A 15,994-nucleotide genomic window follows, 5' to 3' on the forward strand; every position below is an offset into this window, starting at 1 on the left:
AGAGATAACCAGGGAGTGAATAAGATGCTTAGTGGTTTCTGAGCTTAGGAACGGGCGTATCTTGGAGATGTTGCGGAGGTGAAGTCTACAAGATTTGAACAGCGATTGGATTTGGGGCTGATAGGACAGATGGGAGTCTAGGATTACACCCAGTACCCCGGCATGAGGGGAGGGACTGATGGTTGTATTATTGATCTTGATGGAGAAGTCAGGGGAGGGGGCACGGGCTGGAGGGAATATAAGAGTTCAGTTTTGGAAAGATTGAGTTTGAGGAAGTGGAGTGACATCCATGCCGATATGTCACTTAGTAGGTTAGTAATGCGAGAGGAGACTGAAGGGGTGAGGAGTAGAAAGATAGATTTGTGTGTCATTAGCATAGAGATGGTATTTAAACCCTTGGGAGTTAACGTTCTGTTAAATATTTTCCACCCAGCTCCTTCGACTTTTTTTAATTCAAGTTTTTCGAGCCAAGTGCTCATGGTTGTTGAGTAGCTGAAATTTGAGCCATGTATGGCCAACTTAATGCCTCTGGGTAAAATTCTCCTCACGTCCTGCCCCCCAGAGACACAACAGGAAGTCAGTAGACCTTTTTTCAAAAGGAAGGAAAACCCTACTTTTGGCAGTTGTTATTGGGACAGGTGTCCTGTATGGAGGATTTCCCTTCTATCCTTGTTTCAATAACAACTGTAACATTTTAGGCTTGCACTTAGCTTTTCGTCCTGGTGACAGTTGTCCCCAGGACAAAAAGTGAGGTTTGATTTCCAAAGGGGACAAAGACAATAAGAACAGACAGGGACGGACTGACAACTCATGGGGCCCCGGGCAATAGGGGATCATGGGGCCCCTGTGTCCTCGCTCACATTCAAACCACACCCAAAAAAGCCTATGAAAGGTACCAGGGGCATCTCATGGGGCCCCCTACTGAGCCGGGCCCCCGGGCAGTGCCCGAGTTCCATAATGGTCAGTCCACCTCTGAGAACAGATAGAGATTCTAACCCCACTCACTCTGCCCAACATTACCCCCGACTGGGGCCGCTGAATCTAACTGGCTCTTCCCCAAACGCAAGCTCAGTGCCACCAGCCACCCAAGCAACAGTCCATCCACTCTGGCTCCAAATAACACTTTAGGGGTTGTCTTTTTCTTTGTAGTTTGTTACTGATAGATCTGGTAACAGAGAGGGATTAGAGTATGGGAGTCTTGGCATGGGATACTTCCAAAGAAACACTCAGCAACAATTAGCGATCGGTTGACAGTCATTTAGTAGCAGTAGTAGCTAAAAGTGAACAGTCCAATGCCCCACAGCTAACAATCATGGGGCAAGTCTTTGGACAACTTACACATGCACCAAAGCATAGACTGGTTCTGCAGTCAGCTCTGAGCAAGGTCCATTTGAGCCATTGATCATAGCACCTCTGAAGCCTACTTGAGCAGTAGTCCAGTCCGTGAGCTCTCTGTTTATCCACACTTCAGCCCTCTTCTGAAAAATTCCCCTCCAGGGATTGGCTGGAACTTGGTAAATATTCAGTCTGGATGATTTAAATCTCCCACCCTATGCTCTGGAAGCTTCTTCTAGAGGCAGGAGAAAGCAATCAAGCTCTCAGCTTGTGAGACACCGAACAGGCCAAACTAAACAACCACTGTTCCTTTGATTACAACGGAACCCAAAAGCTATATTTTTTAGCCATTTAAGCTAGGAGGGTGCCACACATACATGTAGGAAATTGATGGTATTTTAGAAAGTACTGCATGATATATGTCTAGTTGGATATTGTTGGTGGCCTCCTCATTGTTGGTATTTACAGTAGTAAGGTCTCACTTTCTGTCATAATCGCCAAGGGTTATTGCTAAGGGGTCTATGCAGGATGAAATGAAAATTAGATGTGAATGAAAGCACACTATTAGTATATCCGTCCTCTGCTTGGGCTGTCTACTACTGTACATACGTAAATGTCATATCTTGGCGATTCCATGCATCTGAGCTGGTCTTGTTCCTAAATTCATACTGCACATGCTCTCACAAAGCTCTTGTGCAATTTGGGCTTAAAGGTGCATTCATACCTGTGAATGGACCCTGCTTGCTTTCAATGAGGCTGCCTCTCACAGCAAATCATGAGAACCCCCGCTGGGGTTTTCGCGTCAAACCGGAGGCAACTATGAATGCACCCTTATTGCTTTACAGCAGACATGAAATTAAGTTAATTTTCAGACAACAGAAGAGGTGGATAGAGTCAAGCCGGTGTGGAGTGTTATCGTGCTTTGATCTGTATCAGCCATTCTCAACCAGGGTTCTGTGAATTGTAGGCTTCCTCCAGAGGTTGCTAGCCATTCTTTGGGCTGTGGCTGATAGACCTCCCGTTTGATGGCATCTGCATAGTTCCAGGGACAACACTAGTTGGCAAAACAAACATCATGGCACAGTCACCATTTTAGCTGTCTAGAAGTTGTGGCATTCTGACCACCACTGTAAGGGTTAGAATTCTTCTCACTGGCCATCAGTGTAAAGGACGTTTTCCCTATTGGTTTTAGTAAGGGTTCCCCCAGACCTGAAAACTATTTTAGGGCTTCCCCTGCAAAAAAAAGCTGAGAGGCTGTTTTATATGATGAATAAACTGACAAATACAAAAGTTATGAAGATATGGTGACCTTTGCGTTATGTGCTATTTTTTACCTAAGATTGGGGATACATATTTGGGTGGATCAATTGAGCTGTGAGATTCACTGATCTTCTAAGGAACTAGAAGATTCTGAAATTATATTATCACTTGTATTCAGAGAGGCAGGATCAGCTCTACCTTTGTCTCAATGTTAAATATGATGTAAAAGTGATTTAATACCTCACTACAAAACCGCTGGGTTGACCTTAGGTTTGTTTGATCTGCAACATTAGAAAGCAAAAGATGCTTTTCCAAGGTGTGGAAAGTCCCATTGTATGACTCAGTTCTGTTTGCTTGTGTAAGTTTGTTTTGCTGTAATTTTTTCTGGCGCACGTAATAATTATACCTTTTTTCTCTTTTTCTTTTCACAGCTTTGAAAAGGTCTTTCGACATGGAGGACATTGATGACACCCCTGTGTTTTCACCAACGTCTACACATAGCTCTCCCTTCTCTCCAAGTCAAAATAGTGTAACCAGAGCAAGCAATGGGGACAGCCAAATATCTACTGGATCTCACCAGCCTCTCTATCAGTCTCGCATCCGCATCAGCTCAAGCTGTAGCCCGTCCCAGAGTCCAGTTCTCAAAAGCAGGATCACCAGCAGTTTGTCCTTCAACCGCGGTACGATGCAAATGGCCAAGACCAATGGATCGGCAGGGCAAGGCCTTACCCGAGTCTCCTCATTCCAGACTCGCCTCCATCCCAGCGGCTTTTCATCCTCTGGTCATGGCAGCGATAGCGAAAGTCTTCACAGTTCCACCTCTAGTTTAGAGTGTCCACCACCTACAAAACCTTTCCAGCCAATCCGTCCAACACAGAATTCAGTGGGCCAGCATGGGTCTAACATCACAATCTCTAATGTGACCAGTCCAGTCCTGAAAAAATTTTCATCACATGGAAATGTGTTTCACTCAGAGATCGAGCGGCCAGGGGTCCGTCTAGTTCCTGTGACTACTAAAAACCATGGCTCTTTGCCATCTCTTGACCTTCATATTGCTGAAGACAATGTTCCTGACCTAGTTCCTTCTCCAGACGCTGGCTATCCACCATCAGAAGGATGGAGCTCTCCCACTCCAGATTACAACCGATCTTCTTCAAGGAATGCCAAATCCATTAGCAGGGAGCCTTCATTCTCATCATCATCATCCTCCTCTTCACCTCCCACTGACTGTGCACCCATTAACTGTGATCTGACTTCTTCCCCTTCTCCACCTCCCATCTTTGGTCCTCTTCAACAAACCACTCTTCAGAAGTTCCCATTATCACTTCATAGCTCTTTTGGAAAACCTAATGGATCCATCCCAGAGCAATTTAATAGGCCATTGCCTCGGACACAGCTTAGAGTTAACCTCAATTCCACACCTGGTATTTCTTCCCAAGTGAGCAAGGAGAAGACAGAAGTCACCTTAAAAAGTCAACCACAAATGGCATCTATAGGAAGGTCAAGCTCCCTTAATTATAAGGCTCCAGTGTCACCCTTTTCAGGTTCTCGTCTGCCACCTTCTGTCCAACAGAATTCTGTTCAGGAGCCAAACTTTAACCATAACGTAAAGCCATCTGAATTTCATTCCTCAAGTAATAGACTCCGATCCATGATGCAGAGGGCAAATTCATTTACTAAAGCTGATAATGTTCAGAATCAGTATGTTAGAGATGTTGTGGTCAATGAGAAGTCAACTGGTCACTTGGCTGACCCTAGCAAACCTGTACAAGAACCTTCTTGCTGTGAAAAATCATCTTTCGCTGCCAGAATGCAAGGGAAAGGACATTCAACATCTATGCCCTATCTTCAAGGTAACGAACAAAACCAGAGGTTCCCAGATGCAGCTTTGGATTCCAGAAATGGGGTTTCACCTATAAAGAACTGCATTCAAAGTGAGCCTCAAAATATGGTCCCGCTTGCTGTAACTCCTTTCAAACAACCTGAGGGCCCGCTAAGATTGTCTGAAGACTTTGAGGAAGAAAAACTCAAGATCACAGATTCAGGTTTGGAAGGTAGGAAAATTTACTAGTTGAAATGTCCTTTCACTAGATGCTAGCTCAGTGATCTAAAAACATAAACTCAATTGCTACATCGTTTAATATGTTTTACTTTTTAAGCCATTTAGAGGATATTAAATGTATGAAAATGCATTCATGTGTTTTAACATTATTACTAAGCCTTTCCTCTTTTGAGGCTTTACCTTGTGGCTTAACAAGCTTCAAGAAAGTTGAAGGGGTTTTGCACAGTTTCAAGTGAGCACTTTATTTTTTTCCCACAATCCAAGGCTGATAGCGTAAAAAGATTCTGTCACCGCTCATTCAGGGCAAAGTGAAGAGTCTCTTGAAAGCCTCTCCTGTCCATATTATACTCACCTTCGAACCACCTCAGAATAGGTGGAGGGATGTAGTTCTTGGCAGGCCTGAACATGGTCACATGAGAGAAGACATGATTTCATCAACCAAGATCTGACACGCAGCAAAGGTGAGTATAAGTGGGTTGAGAGTTGACCTTTAAAGAGATTCAGTTTGTCCTGCATGTCCACCTAAATCAGTGGTCTCCAAAACTGTGGCACACAGGCTGGATGTGGCCCTTTGCTTGCTTATATCTGGCCCTTGGGACACCATTCCATCCATAGACATCAATGATGGGGCACCATTCTTTCTAATTATACCAATGATGAGGCACCATTCCATCCACTGACACCAATGATGGGGCACCATTCCATCCACTGACACCAATGATGGGGCACCATTCCATCCACTGACACCAATGATGGGGCACCATTCCATCCACTGACACCAATGATGGGGCACCATTCCATCCACTGACACCAATGATGGGGCACCATTCCATCCACTGACACCAATGATGGGGCACCATTCCATCCACTGACACCAATGATGGGGCACCATTCCTCCCACTGACACCAAGGATGGATCACTATCCCCCCCCATTAAAAGCAATGATGGGACACTGTTTACTTCCTCTGACACTGGGGCATTTTCTGCTTCCACTAGCCCCAATAGTCTGGCCCTCCTAAAGCCTGAAGGACAGTAAACTAGCCCTTTTGTTTAGACATTTTTGAGACCCCTAATCTAAATATTACCACCACGGTGTGTATTGTGAGGGATAACTGTGGTGGGGGGGAAGAACTGATTTAAATGGCTCAATGTTTTCTGTAAAGCAACAAAATATCAATCATAAACACTGTTTACATCATATGAAACTAAACGCTTGGCATACCATTGAAAATAAAGACGCAAGCTAGAAACAAAATCCCCATAAATGACCTCATCCTCAAGATTTTTTCCAGCTGCCAGTCCATAACTAGGGTGAGCGGGTCATGCCTTGTCCCATAGGCAACAAGGGGAGGTCTGGCAAAACCCAAGACCTTTCAAAAACATCTTGGCCATCTTAGGAGACCATGACGACATAATTCAACAAAAAAAAAATTGATTTGGAAAAACGCTTGAAAAAAGTTACGGGAGAGTTTTGTGGTGAGTGGGTGGGGGGGCAAGTCCAGGCCTGATTATTTAAAGAACAACTGTTGGAAATCATCCCAGGCTTTGGAAGAAGAAACAAGGAAGGGAGGGTGGGCTATTTTTTCTGTTCATCTATCTCTCCCCCCTCCTCGCTTGGCACCAAACAGCATCCCCAGTTTCACCGTGTCCCCTGGGCTCATGAGTGGGAGGGTGGCCGCAGGGAAGGGGAACGTGAAGGGGGGACTTTAAGCTGAGGTGCTCTCACTAAACACCACTTACCTGACAAACAGATGTTCCCAGAGAGCCTGTACTCTGGAATTTGTGAATTGCATATGCTGTCAGCTAGACGTAGATGGAAAGCATTCATTACTTTCCTCGGGGAAACAGCAGGCAAAGCAGCTAAACACATCTAACATATACTGTGTGCAGCACGGGGGGGACTATTTGTAGAGATTGGGGAAATAATTGTTCTTCGTTTCTCGTATTGGCCCTATGTTATTGCTAAAGTTGACCTAGTAACTCGGCATCATGGGTTTGTTTATTTTTATTTATTTCAGATACCTACAGGTGAAACTCGAAAAATTAGAATATGGTGCAAAAGTTCATTTATTTCAGTAATGCAACTTAAAAGGTGAAACTAATATATGAGATAGACTCATTACATGCAAAGCAAGATAGTTCAAGCCGTGATTTGTCATCAATGTGATGATTATGGCTTACAGCTCATGAAAACCCCAAATCCACAATCTCAGAAAATGAGAATATTACATGCAATCAATAAAACACGGATTGTACATAGAACAATATCAGACCTCTGAAAAGTAGAAGCATGCATATGTACTCAGTACTTGGTTTGGGCCCCTTTTGCAGCAATTACTGCCTCAATGCGGTGTGGCATGGAAGCTATCAGCCTGTGGCACTGCTGAGGTGTTATGGAAGACCAGGATGCTTCAATAGCGGCCTGCAGCTCTTCTGCATTGTTCGGTCTCATGTCTCTCATCTTTCTCTTGGCAATGCCCCATAGATTCTCTATGGGGTTCAGGTCAGGCGAGTTTGCTGGCCAATAAAGCACAGTAATCCCACGGTCATTGAACCAGGTTTTGGTGCTTTTGGCAGTGTGGGCAGGGCCAAGTCCTGCTGGAAAATGAAGTCAGCATTCCCATAAAGCTCGTCTGCGGAAGGAAGCATGAAGTGCTCCAAAATCTCCTGGTAGACGGCTGCGTTGACCCTGGACCTAATGAAGCACAGTGGACCAACACCAGCAGATGACATGGCTCCCCAAATCAACACAGACTGTGGAAACTTCACACTGGACTTCAAGCATCTTGCAGTGTGTGCCTCTCCATTCTTCCTCCATACTCAGGGTCCTTGGGCCTCTCCATTCTTCCTCCATACTCGGGATCCTTGGGTCTCTCCATTCTTCCTCCATACTCTGGGTCCTTGGGCCTCTCCATTCTTCCTCCATACTCGGGGTCCTTGGGCCTCTCCATTCTTCCTCCATACTCGGGGTCCTTGGGCCTCTCCATTCTTCCTCCATACTCGGGGTCCTTGGGCCTCTCCATTCTTCCTCCATACTCGGGGTCTTTGGGCCTCTCCATTCTTCCTCCATACTCGGGGTCCTTGGGCCTCTCCATTCTTCCTCCATACTCAGGGTCCTTGGGCCTCTCCATTCTTCCTCCATACTCGGGGTCCTTGTGCCTCTCCATTCTTCCTCCATACTCGGGGTCCTTTGTTTCCAAATCAGATGCAAAAATTGCTCTCATCAGAAAAGAGGACTTTGGACCACTGAGCAACAGACCAGGTCTGTTTTTCTTTAGCCCAGGTAAGACGCTTCTGACGTTGTTTGTTGTTCAGGAGCGGCTTGACAAGAGGAATACGACATTTGAAGCCCATGTCCAGGATCCGTCTGTGTGTGGTGGCTCTTGATGCACTGACTCCAGCCTCAGTCCACTCCTTGTGAAAGTCCCCAACACTTTTGAATGTCCTTGTCCTGACAATCCTCTCCAGGCCGTGGTCATCCCTGCTGCTTGTGCACCTTTTTTCTTCCACACTTTTCCCTTCTACATAACTTTCTATTAGTGTGCTTTGATACAGCACTTTGGGAACATCCAACTTCTTTTGCAATTACCTTTTGAGGCTTTCCCTCCTTATGGAGGGTGTCAAGGATGGTGTCAGGTCAGCAGTCTTTCCCATCATTGCGATTCCTACTGAACCAGACTGAGAGACCATTTAAAGGCTCAGGAACCCTTTGCAGGTGTTATGGCTTAATTAGCTGATTAGAGTGGGACACTTTGAGCCGAGAATATTCCACCCTTTCACAATGTTCTCATTTTCTGAGATTGTGGATATGGGGTTTTCATGAGCTGTAAGCCATAATCATCACAATGATGACAAATCACGGCTTGAACTATCTTGCTTTGCATGTAATGAGTCTATCTCATATATTAGTTTCACCTTTTAAGTTGCTGCACTGAAATAAATGAACTTTTGCACAATATTCTAATTGTTTGAGTTTCACCTGTATATAACGCCATCAATTTACGCAGCACTTACATATATATTGTACATTCACATCAGTCCCTAACCCTCAAGGGGTGTACAATCTAAGGTCCCTAACTCACATTCATACATACACATACTAGGGACAATTTAGACAGAATCCAATCCCGGAGGAAACTCACGCAGGCACAGGGAGAACATGCAATAAAACAAATTTCTTTGCAAATGTATGATATGCTGGAGATGATCACTTCTACTTTTTATTGAAAAGTCCTCCTTAAGCTCCAGTCCACTAGCTTTGCCTCAGTCTTGGGTGGGTAGTTAGCAGCATGCTGATTTCACATGGTGATCAGTCAGATATCCTTGCTGCTTCAAGGTTATGGTGACTAATCAGACCAAGGTGGCCTTAACCAAGGCCTTCTAGCGAATCTCCGTTCAGATTGTACTACGAAACTTATGTTTAAAGTGGTTATAAACCCTCACATATACCCAGTGAAGTCACAGACCTCAGGTGATACACTGAGATGAAACAAATACTCCTAAATAAGTTGTACCTGTTTTATCTACAGCCTTCTCTTCCCTACAGTCATTCAGAGTTCAGAATTTATACAGCATTTCTGAGCTTTCAGAAAGCAGGGGTCGGGGAGCTGAAATTACATTCTGCAGAGCCTAGTGAGAGCTGATTGCAGGGAAGGGACACCCCTGTCCCCTTCACACAGCACACAGGAACAGAACTGAGGCTGTAAATCACAGGTGTTGGAGCTGTGTCAATCACATCAGTGTGTTGGAGCTCTCTGTCCCTGTCCTGTCACCTTTTTTCTCTTGGTGTCAGCAAAACTTGTCAGAAGTGACTCATGCAGATAGCAAGGGAAGGAGGCAGCAGACAGAAATGACACTTAGTGCTCTGGATTGAGACAAGTACGCACTACAGAGGGATATGCTTTGTTCATATTTCAGGGCAGAGGTTTACAACCACCTTAAGCCCTGAAGAAAGGGTAGCCTTCCCCCTGAAATTGTCTATACAATACATTGTCTGTATTCAAAGTTAAATATTTGAAATGAAACTAGAAGGAAATTTGTACTAGGTATACCCAACCACACACCAAAGAATAGATCATCTGATGGATAATTCATCCACCATGATCAGACCCCCCCTCCTTAACCACCTCCCGCCCGACCCATGTATATAAACGGCCGGACGGGAGCAGTGCAGGGGCGTGTTGCCATACGTAAACGGCGCCCGTATTTTCAGCTTGTGCTTGCTCTTTGGGAAGCCGCGGCACCGCGATCTGGTGGAAAACCGATCGCTGTACAGAGGTCCCAATCATGTGATAACTGATTGGCCAATCTAATAAATTTGCCAATATAAAAAAATGCAATATATATATATATATATGTGTGTGTATATATATATATATATATGTGTGTGTGTGTGTATGTATGTATGTATATGTGTGTGTGTGTGTGTATGTGTATATATATATATATGTATATATATATATATATATATATATATATATATATATATATATATATATATGTGTGTGTGTGTGTATGTATGTATATGTGTGTGTGTGTGTGTATGTATGTATATGTGTGTGTGTGTATGTGTGTATATATATATATATATATGTGTGTGTGTGTGTGTGTATGTGTGTGTATATATATATATATATATATATGTGTGTGTGTATGTATGTATGTATATATGTGTGTGTGTGTGTGTGTGTGTGTGTGTGTGTGTGTGTGTGTGTGTGTGTATGTATGTATGTATATATGTGTATATATATATTTATATATATACATACATACATATACATTTTCTTCCATATGGGTAGATCCTCTGCCTTTCTCCATTTTGCCGTATTGCCGCTGTTGTCATGCTTAGTTTTTTTTTTTTTTGTTTTTTTTTTTGTCCAGTTGATAAAAGTTGGATGCGGAATGTTGCCATGCCACAGTGTAAAAAGATGCAAAAGGCAGACTGTAAAAATCGGAGAAAAAAAAGAAGTGTGGGAAGGATGGAAAAATAATTACACTGGCAGCTGTTACCGATTTGCCGGAACTCTACACACAATAATGTGTCAACATTTCACATCATTTCTAAAACATTATCATTGCCTAGAATTAGCTGGTGCTGGGGAATCGGGCGAATGGTGCTTGAACCGTTAGGTTTCTTTGTGTGTTTTATTATATAATAGTAATATGGCTGTTGCAGGGGCGGACTGACAACTCATGGGGCCCCCGGGCAATAGGGGATCATGGGGCCCCTGTGTCCTTGCCCAAACTCAAAAAAGCCTATGAAAAAGGTACCAGGGGCATCTCATGGGGCCCCCTACTGACCCCGGGCCCTCGGGCAGTGCCCGAGTTTCCAAATGGTCAGTCCGCCCCTGGGCGGTGGTGATCTAGAGAATCTGAATATTGGGCTGGCAGCTTCTGCACGCAATCACCTTGGGCTCTGATAGCGATGAGTATAACAAGAACTGGAGAGCCACAGCGTGATATCCAAATACAGGTTTATTCCAAAGCCAACACGTTTCAGAGGCTGTAACATCACCCGCTTCATCCGGGCAAAACAATGTATGTGCACACTGTAATCCAAAGTATCCAGATCGCTGCACATCGTGCAAGTGACAGCAGCCTCAGCTGGCTTCAGCTAAGCCACGTCCCCAACGCTTTTCGCCCCACCCACATGGCTTTGTCATGAGTCCATTACTAAACCCCATGGGTGGACAACACAGCGGCTTAATGGTTAGCACTTCCACCTGGCAGTACTAGGGTCGTTGGTTTGTATCCCAGCCATGGCACCACCTGCCTAGAGTTTGCATGTTCTCCCTGTGCCTGCATGGGTTTTCTCCGGGTACCCTGGTTTCCTCCCACACTGCAAAGAAATCCTGGTAGGTGAATTGGCTCCTGTCTAAATTGTCCCTAGTATGTGTATGTATGAATGTGAGTTAGGGACCTTAGATTGTACGCCCCTTGAGGGTTAGGGACTGATGTGAATGTACAATAGATATGTAAAGTGCTGCGTAAATTGATGGCGCTATATAAGTACCTGAAATAAATAAATATGATCCATAACATAATCGCACGCACATTTTCTAACACAATGGCGTGAACACGCGTTTACTCTTTGCAGTTCAGTATTTAGCAGGCCTTCTTATATTTCCCCAAAGAAATCACATTTTTCAGACCTCTCCAGTGAGTGGTTGTACCAGGACACAATTATCAGTGTATTGCAGTGACAGCTCCATCCATCAGTGTGAAGGCCGTGTGCCTGTACGCAGCCAGCTGTTTATTATTGCTGAGGATTTAGAGCCCGGTTTATTTAAATAGAGAACCCAACACACCAGGCAGCTGTATAAACAGTCCCTGTGCTTATTGTATGTGACATGTACACACAGCGCAGGGCTCAGGTATTGTCCTGCCGGGGAGCAAAGGACTCTGGGAAAACACCTAGCGCACTTTGAACCTTAAACCTCTGTCAAACGTCACCTTTGACCTTCTCATTCTTCCCATTCTTCCGAGATCGAGTCATGCACATCCAATTAGGGGGCTATTAAAACTGACCGTAGGGAGGCTTCTATGGGTGGTCGGCCAACTGGCTTAGTATCATTTGAAATGGGATGGCAGTACGACCACATATGACATCATCAGGATTTTAGATGAACCAAATCTCTTCCTGTAAGAGCTTCCCTGGCCAGGGCAATCTTAATAGCACCATTGGCCCCTGAGCAAAGTAATGCACTGGGGCCCCTACCAGCCTGCCCCAATTTACACACCTACTCTTAAGAATTAGGCTCCATGTACACAGGACTTTTGGAAAAGACTTCTGAATGAGGGAAACTGACTTCTGGAAAACGCAGGTTAAAAAACGTCAGTTTAGCCGCATTTGTATACCGTGTTTGTGCGTTTAGAAGCGTTTTTTAAAGATAACCTCAGGAGACCTTTCAAAATGCCCAGAATGCACTGAAAAATACTAAACAATTAACTATTTCAGACATTTTGAGAGAAATAGAGAGAGCAGAAGCAGAGAGAGCAGTATGTGTTGAGATGACCTGTCTTTTCTGGTTGTATTCACTATGGATCCCATCGTGAGCATAATGCGGCGCGTTCTACCATTGTTTCCTTCGCGTGAAACCTGGAACTGACTGCGCTGGTGTACCGGGTCCATTTGAATACATGGGAAACACTTTGCATGCATTTCTGATGATGAAAAAAGGCTCCGGACAGCATCTGGATATGGAACAGTTAAAAAACACTTCTAAACGCAAACGCTTCTAAATGCAGTTAAGCACGTTTACACGCATTTACAAGCATTTGGCGTTTGAAACGCTGATAAAATCTACTCCTGAACACAAGTTTGGTGCGTTCAAAAAAATGACTGTAAACTCAACTGCCTGTAAACGACTGTAAATGACTGTGTACATGGACACATAGGAAATCATTAGGGAGAGTTCAGGGGCTGCAGAAAAAAATGCAGAAAAGCTCCTGAACATCAGTTTATCAGCTGCAGTGTACATGAACCTTTAAAGTGTATATATAGCTGATCAAACCAAACATATATTTAATAGTACTCGATTTTAAATAATAAGAAGACATGCCATAAATCAAAGACTAATTCACACAAGGGGCACAGGATGGGGGAAGGGGAGGGGGGCAGAAGGGCTCAGTACCAGAGGGAGGGGGGTTGGTCACAATATTGAGATCAGGAGGGCACAGTACAGGTTCTGCAGCCACTCTGGGACAGCTTAGTAAAAAGCATGACTGTCCCAGCAAATTCAGGACAGTTGGCAAATATGATGTAGTGCAAGATTATCATGGGGCCCCCATGCACTTAGGGGTGCCCATGCACTAAGACAGCCCTGTCCCTAGCCATGGGAGTTCTGGGGATGTAAATTTGAATTTTGGCTCCTGTGTGTGGCAGATTTCCATGGCTTTGGCTTGAAACTTGGGTAAAATAAACGCTTTCATTATCTTATAGAGGTTTCCATTTTTCTGTTCAGCACAGGATACTAGAGAAGGTGAGCATAGAAACCTCTATTTAGAAATGTTTTCACCCAAGATTCACACGAGTTTCACCCAGAATTTACACTTTTTTTTACCAATGGAAGCCAATTTGAAAACCTATGGATCTTGGGTAAAAGTTGGGAGAATTTAGAATGAATATATTTACATTTCAGTCCCGGTCCCCAGTACACACTTAAGCCCGCTAAAAGTTTGCTGCAGGCTTGCTCAGTGACCGGACAGTCCCAGCTACTTACTGGAGTTGTCCACCTGAACCCTGCCTCTGATTATGCAGGGATTATGGCCCCCTGGTCACCATGATGGTTGCCACATTGAGTTACTGTGCATTCATTGTAACTTATACAAGGGTGACACTGTGATCCTGGGACATCACCAAGGCACAGCATCACTGTCATTAAAGTCCAAGATGTGGGACAGCCCCGGAAAATCTGGGACCGTTGACATGTATGCCTTTACATATCGTCCCCAAAGTTTGTATGGGTGTGGGATACTGGTTTTACACATTACCTGCTTCTTATTTCAAGGAACGTAGGAGTGTTACTGCTGGATTTTGGGCAGTGTGGTGGCTACGTGGTCATCAATACCTTGCAGCAAAGGAGTCCCGGTTTGATAGCCAATAGGCACATCACCTGTAAGTTCAGGTGGACAACTCTGGACAGCCCCACCTACTCATCAGTGTTGTCCACCTGAACCCTGCCTCTCATTATGCAAGGATTGCACACTTTTGGCCCCTGGTCACCATAATGAATGCCTCATTGAGTTACTGTGCATGCATCATAACTTGTACATGGATGACACTGCGATCCTGGGACATCATCCAGGACACAGCATCACTGCTACTAAAGTCCAAGATGCAGGACTATCCCAGAAAATCCATGGCATGTTTGCATTTATAAATAGATCTGAAAGTTTTCCAGGGTGTGCAGTATACTGGTTTTGAACATTAACTGCTTCTTATTTCAAGGAAAGTAGGAAGGTTTCCACTGTATTTCGGGCAGCGTGGCGGCTAAATGGTCACCAACACCTTGCAGCAATGGAGCCCTGGGTTTGATAGCCAATAGGCACATCACCTATAATTTCGTGCTTGTAGGTTTTTTCAGTTGCTTTGCCTGTCTTTCACAGTCCATGACATATCAGTAGGTTATTGGGTTTTCACCTAAATAGCCTTAATGTGTGCTTGACTGTGTGAGGAACATTACATTGATGGAAATCCTAAATCAGGCTTTCCCAACCAACCCAACTTTTTTAGGGACTCTAGGGTTCCTCCAGAGGTTGCTACTGGTCCCATGAGCAATAGCAGATTGATCTCCCACCTATAACCATAACTAGTTTAACAGGCGGAATTTTTCACTGATATTGGATGGAAGGGGTCATGTCTAAAGTGACCACCAATGCAAGGGCGTGCTACACTGACTAATGTAGGCGGCCGCCTTTTCACTGATCCCCAATTTAAGGAGGACATCTACAGTGACCACCATTGTGAGGGCCACTTTTCCATTGATCCTTTGTGTAAGGGGGACATCTACAATGACCACTAAAGTAAGGGCCATTTTCCCATTGATCCTCAATGTAAGGTGGACATCTACAATGACCACCACTTTTCCACTGATCCCCAATTTAAGTGAGGACATCTACACTGACCACCAATGAAAGCAACCACTTTTCCACTGATCCTCAATGTAAGTGAGAACATCTACACTGACCACCAATCTAAGGGGACACTTTCCCCTGATCCTTAATTTAAGTGAGGACATCTACACTGACCACCAATATAAGGTCCACTTCTCCAATGATCTTGAATGTATCGGGAGACATCTACACTGACCATCAATGTACGGGGCCCCCTTTTCCACTGATCCCCAATTTAAAGAGAGCATCTACACTGACCACCAATATAAGGGCCACGTTTACTCTGATCACCAATTAAAGCACATTTCTCCACTGACCTCCATTGTATGGGGGGGCATTTTCTAATGCTCTCCAATGTAAGGTGGACATTGTTCTACTGGCCACTAGTGTATGGGACCAATACAGATTTGATTGTCTCCATCAGGGGTGTATGTGACAGGTGACAACACAGAAGCACAACTGGAAGATTGTTGTCACCTTAGAACAAGAAGTGACTGAACAATGAAAAAGAACCTTCATGGTAGAGTCACCAGGTATCGTTTCATGAAATCTAAAGATTTAAAAAGATTGAAAACATTTACACCTTACATGTGTATGCACATCCATATTTCTTCTACTTCTGGACCCTGACGGATTAACCATGCAGGGCCTAATCCTGAGCTGGAGGAATGTGGATTGGCACCTCTAGGTAAAAACTGGTGTGCATGTAGGAACAGGTGCAC

At 44.4% G+C, this 15,994-nt stretch overlaps 1 protein-coding gene across 1 annotated transcript in view; it reads left to right on the plus strand.

Annotated features, from left to right (window-relative positions):
* The window catches only part of LOC149441306 (uncharacterized), a 219,832-nt gene that overhangs the window by 94,731 nt on the left and 109,107 nt on the right, over positions 1 to 15,994 (plus strand). The window contains exon 2 of the mRNA XM_089657496.1: positions 3,027 to 4,649. Coding sequence (XP_089513622.1) covers positions 3,027 to 4,649 — 1,623 coding nt within the window. The remainder of the gene's footprint in view (positions 1 to 3,026; positions 4,650 to 15,994) is intronic.

This window comes from Staurois parvus, unplaced genomic scaffold (genome assembly GCF_062004578.1).
Source record: "Staurois parvus isolate SC_StPar_1 unplaced genomic scaffold, SC_StPar_1.0 ptg001005l, whole genome shotgun sequence".
Lineage (NCBI taxonomy): Eukaryota > Metazoa > Chordata > Amphibia > Anura > Ranidae > Staurois > Staurois parvus.